Here is a 5,223-nt window from a genome sequence, read left to right as displayed (position 1 = left end):
TTATAATCATCACTTTAAAAGTTACATACGTTGTTTTTGGTGCCTGTTTGTTTCCCAGATATATTAGTGTGTGTGTGAATGGGTGTATAAGAAACATTAACTTGAAGAACTTTGTAGAAAGGCACTTTATGAAGTTCAGTCCATTTCCTTGTATTAGTTTACGGGCAGATCTGCCCGAACCAATATGGCGGCGCCGTTTACGTATCGCGACCAACGACCAACCCGCTCAATGCGGCGTCTATGTATATATGTCTATGGATAAAACATTGTGTGATTGTTCGGTGACATAAACAAACTGAATTTCAAAATGTTTTAAAAAGTTCAATTAGTTTGTCTGTTTTTAAAATTTTTAAAATTCAGTCACTAATTCATAATTTTAAAAACAGAATCACAACATAATTATTATGTGGCAAATTTAATTATCTGCTTTGACTTCTCTGAATTTATTAATGCATCATTTGAATGCAAATTTGATCAATCAACTTTTTATATTTTAAAATGTCTTGATTTATAATTAAAGTCTATTAATTATTCGAACTGCTCAAGGCTTCACGCTCTTGTCATACCCTTTTACTCTTTAATCTAGATATTAGGTATTAACAGAGTTGAACCATAACATCTCTTTATTTATTTACACATATGTAAACATTTATAGCATTGTGCTCTTCTGTGAATGCTCCTTAGCAGCAGCATTACGTGACAAAAAAAACAACTCATGTTAACGTCTACTTAGTAACTTTTTCCAGGCCTTTAATCACATCTCATGGTCTTCATCAAGGAAGGACCTTGAGGTGAAATTGTTTCAAAGACATTAAAGGAATTAATGTCCGTGCTGTACGTACGGCTGTAAAAGTCATATATCTATATGTATTATCCATTGTATGTTCTCTCCCTCCTTGCTCTCCAATTCTCAGGCCAAACCTCCAGGACAGTCAGCTCCTCTCCCAGCATAGAAAGCCTCTCTGGTGGGCGAGGTCAGTCCACCGCCTCTCCGCCTCTCCCTCCCTCCAGAGGGAGTGATGTCAGCACTTCATCTCCGCCCCTCTCCGCCACCAAGAAGGAGTCCTTCTTTAACATCACTCGCTCTCGCTCCCATAGCAAGACCATGGGCAAGAAAGAGACAGTGAGCTGTTCGACCATGTTCTAGTGACCTTTCTTTTGTTTTTCACTGCTTCGTGTCTGTATTACTCTGTTTGTGTCACCTTTTCATCTTCTCTCACTCTGTCAACTCTAATCCCTCCTCCTGTGGGTTTCTTGTCCTGCTTTGTTCCTTTTTTTTTTTTTGTTCCTGTCCACTTTTATTATCTTCTTATGACCTCTGTGTGTTTGTTATCAACAGGAGGAGGACCTAGAAGCCCAGGTATCCTTCCTGCAGGGCCAGATCAACGACCTGGAGGCCATGAGCAAATACTGTGCCAAGATGATGAACACTCACATCTGTGAGTACAGCAGCAGCAGATGGTCAAATCTCCACGATCATTTTCAACATTGAAAACATCAGTCAGCTCAAAAACTAAGAATCTTGAACGTTGGTCTGAAATATGTAAATATGTAAATATTTACATATAATATGTAAATATTCAAGTTTGTGTGGAAAATTGTATTTAATGGATAAAGATGTCTATTTTTTTATTAGATATATCTTTTAGATTATATTTCAATGTTTAATTTTATATTAAGCAAGAAATGATTGCTTTGGAAACTTCATTTATGGCTCTTTTTTATATCTTGAGGTGTCGAAACACATGGTTCTAATTTGTTACCTGTTTGTTTGTTGTTGTTGTTGTTGTTGTGCAGCTCAGTGAGTGACTGCTTATTATATATGCACAGGTAAAATCCAGGAAGTGATTCTCCAAGAACACCTGGAGAAAGAGGATGAGGTCCTGGTGTCATTGGCTGGACTCAAACAGGTGAGTCTAAGAACACATGCTACGTGCGCATTAATGCAATATGTTTTGTAATTACACATTCCTCACACGTGCGTCTTGTCTGTTCCTGTCGCACCGATTCATTGTCTCAGATCAAAGACATCCTCAAGGGGGCGCTGCGCTTCAACCAGAGCCAGCTCGAGGCCGAGGAGAACGAGGAGATCACCATCGCTGATGATCACTACACCTCCACAGCTGCCGCCGAAACTGCACTGAACATCATCAATCACCACGGTGACCAGAAATCACAAGGGAACAGCAGGCGAAGCCGGGACTCTGACCTGGAACGGAGCATCAGCACGGATGAGAAAGAAGAGGAGGAGCAAACGATGACCCCACCTGAGCAACAGGTTAATTAATCAGTCCTCTGCTGGAATTAGAGATCTGCACCGTCAGCACCTGCGTTGGTATTAACTAAAACACTGTTTGACCTTTTAAATCCAGTGTGCAGTATCTTTAAATACAATAATTTGTCTGAAAATGATCCTGTTTGTACCAGAATTTTATTATTTGCTGGATTACGCCATGTGACCCTAAAGCTGCCCCCTTAGCAGTGAATCAAACCCAGACTGAAGCTGTGTCATACAAGAACTGTATAATAAAAATTCTTAGTCACATCTTCCCTGGAGTTTTGTTGCATTTTAATACTCTGAGCTTTAGGGCCAAACAAGTAGCAGATAGTGGTTGTACTGTTTTAATTTATGTGCAGACCTTGAACTACCACCTTACTCAAACTGCGCTGGGTTAAATAGGGTAAATTACCTAAGCTAAAAGGACAGATACACGGACTATTAACACGCCCTCTCCCTGTCTCGTGCAGGCGGCATCTTCCCTCGGCTCTGAGGGTAAAAACTGGGATGACTACATCCTCGTGTCCCAGGACGGAGATGTAGGTGGGAGGGCCGCAGCCGAGCGCACCCCTCCGATCAGACGAGGACGCGGCTTGGTGCGAATGGAGCCCGAGGGCGCAGCCGGGACCTTCCACGACCCGCTGATGGCTGGCACCACCTCAGGCTCTTCCAGCCCAGATGAGGGCTCCACCCACAGCAAGGACTCTGACTTTACCATCGTCAACCCGAATGACCTGTGAACAAGCAAACCGCTCCTCCTTCGCCTCCTCTCATACTGGTATCATATCCCACTCAGAGGATGTGATCCACAAAAAAACAAAACAAAACAAACAAAAAAAAACTGACTTTGAGGGTGGAATCTGCAGTTTTTGGTGGAACCGATGGAGCTGCTGTTGGCTTAAAAAAAATTGCACATGTGGACTGTGACGCTTCCAGTCACAAATACCTTATACTCTGTCTCTTTACTTGTCATCTGTGCCACTTAAGTCCTGTCTAAGCTGATACTGTATGCTATCTCATCTCCCTAATGCCTGTCTCCTCATGATGTCGGACTTGTCACTCATTATATTTAATTGTAGCGCCCTGCTCTACAGAGAGAGGGCGCCCTTGAACTTCTTACCCTGTCACTACATAATTACTCTGAAGAGTTGGACCTCAAACTGCAATTGTCTTCACAGGGAGAGGACTCTCTCTCCTCTCGAGCTTACTGTAATGATTGCGTATTTTCTTCTGAATGGGGAGATGTGGCCATACCTCTGCCTGTGTTATGTCTGTATGTCCGTCCTTACAGAGAAAACTCTCTTCTCTGAAGGAAAGAATGATGTCCTCCCATCAGTTGACGAGGGCAGCTTTCCTCCCCCTTCTAAACCAGTGCCTCTGACCATAATTCTCCTGTCAACCAAACAAAACCTGACTCTGTGATCTTATTCTTTTTGTTAGCATTTTTTTTTTAATTTTTAAGAAAATATTTTTAACCCTTAAACCTTTAATTTCCTGGATAAAAATGATTAAATTATGGACTAAGACTTTTTTTTTTTTTCCTTTTTTGTTTTTAAATTGATTCCAACGTGGACATTTTAATGTCGTAATTGACAGTTCTCATTTCTCACGTTACAACTGAGTTGTTCTCGTGTCCTGTGAAAACCATGCAAAGCAGCGCACACAAAGAATGTCCCTCTAGCTGTCCTTTCAGTATAATTAACTCAAGACCAATAAAACTACATCGCTCTTGCTACACTGCAGTTATTGTGTCTGCTTGGGAATGCTGTGCTTTGTTTTTAGGACGGTGGTGCAAACTTTCAGCCAGGGCACCGAATGAATCTGCAAGCTTATGTTTGATTCGCTCTGGCAAATTATACGCATTTGCAAATTATGCTTGGGCGATGCCAGGCTAGCAAACCTTTGTGTGTTTGTGTAAATATCAGGGCCACACAGCTGCTGCATATTGTACTTTATTTCACAGATGGTGCCCCTGTTATAGTACATTTTTTAGGTTTGAAATTCACTGACCTTGAAAACAGCATTTGAGAAAACTCAGTCTCAATAATGCCCATTTAGTGGCTGCTCTGGAGCTTTCTATTACATCACCTGATCTTCATCAGCAGGTGTTTGCCCAGCTGCCATGGTATTACATTTTTTGTGTTGTCTTTATTTTAGGCACAAGAGGTCCTTTTTGAATGTTTAGTCTACTGTACGTGAGGCTGCCATGCTGATTTCTCATAGCTATGACCGCGTTCGCCATCTTAGTTTAGCATGTTAGTATTCTAACATTTGCTAATGAGCTCTGGACTCAAAGGTTTGATGCGGTTGAGAATGTTATTAGTTTCATGTTGGGCAAAAAATTGAAATTTCAACCTGATGAGGAAAATTATTCAAATGAATCGTGAGGGTACCACAAATGTCTGTACTAAATTTCAGGGAAGTTCATTTAATTGTTGTGAAGATACATTAAAAGTCAGACAATCACTAAAGTCAGTATGATTCATCCTCTGAGGGTCATGAATGTTTGTAAAAAAAATATAAATAAAATGTAATAATAAATCCAATAGTTGTTGAGATATTTCAGTCTGAACAATGAAGTGACTCAACAAAAATCATGATCCTTAGTCACTCTGCTAGCATCTACAATTCAGTGACAACTACACACTCAATCTGCTGATGAAGATGACGTGACACAATCGAGAGATCCTCTACCTTTTTTTTTTTTTTAAAAAGAGATGTGCAGCAAAACACACAAATACTAACCTTAGTGAGCAGTAAATCTATAAATGGAGCCTGATTAGAGGCTTTGATCCACTGCACACTGGTCTGTTTTCATTTATACAGTGGATGAGTGTCCCCAGCTGTCATCTCTGCACTATGCAGAACTTCTGTGTCAGCATGAATGAGTGCACATCAAAGTAAATCTCTTGTAGCAAGAGACACAGACGCACAGACACATGAAG

The 5,223-nt window shown here is 40.8% G+C and overlaps 1 protein-coding gene across 2 annotated transcripts in view; it reads left to right on the top strand.

Annotated features, from left to right (window-relative positions):
• tbc1d5 (TBC1 domain family, member 5) overlaps nucleotides 1-4,020 on the top strand; it is a 20,541-nt gene extending 16,521 nt beyond the window's left edge. For both annotated transcript variants that reach the window (XM_010749897.3, XM_010749895.3), the window contains 5 exons: nucleotides 915-1,123; nucleotides 1,340-1,439; nucleotides 1,831-1,910; nucleotides 2,021-2,278; nucleotides 2,749-4,020. In XM_010749897.3, coding sequence (XP_010748199.2) covers nucleotides 915-1,123; nucleotides 1,340-1,439; nucleotides 1,831-1,910; nucleotides 2,021-2,278; nucleotides 2,749-3,018 — 917 coding nt within the window. In that variant the 3' untranslated portion in view covers nucleotides 3,019-4,020. The remainder of the gene's footprint in view (nucleotides 1-914; nucleotides 1,124-1,339; nucleotides 1,440-1,830; nucleotides 1,911-2,020; nucleotides 2,279-2,748) is intronic.
• The last annotated feature ends 1,203 nt before the right edge of the window (nucleotides 4,021-5,223 follow it).

The sequence above is a fragment of the Larimichthys crocea genome, chromosome XIII (genome assembly GCF_000972845.2).
Source record: "Larimichthys crocea isolate SSNF chromosome XIII, L_crocea_2.0, whole genome shotgun sequence".
NCBI classification, from domain to species: Eukaryota; Metazoa; Chordata; class Actinopteri; family Sciaenidae; genus Larimichthys; species Larimichthys crocea.
The sequence above is the reverse complement of the archived record's forward strand: the minus strand, read 5'-3'. Positions and strand labels throughout refer to the sequence as shown.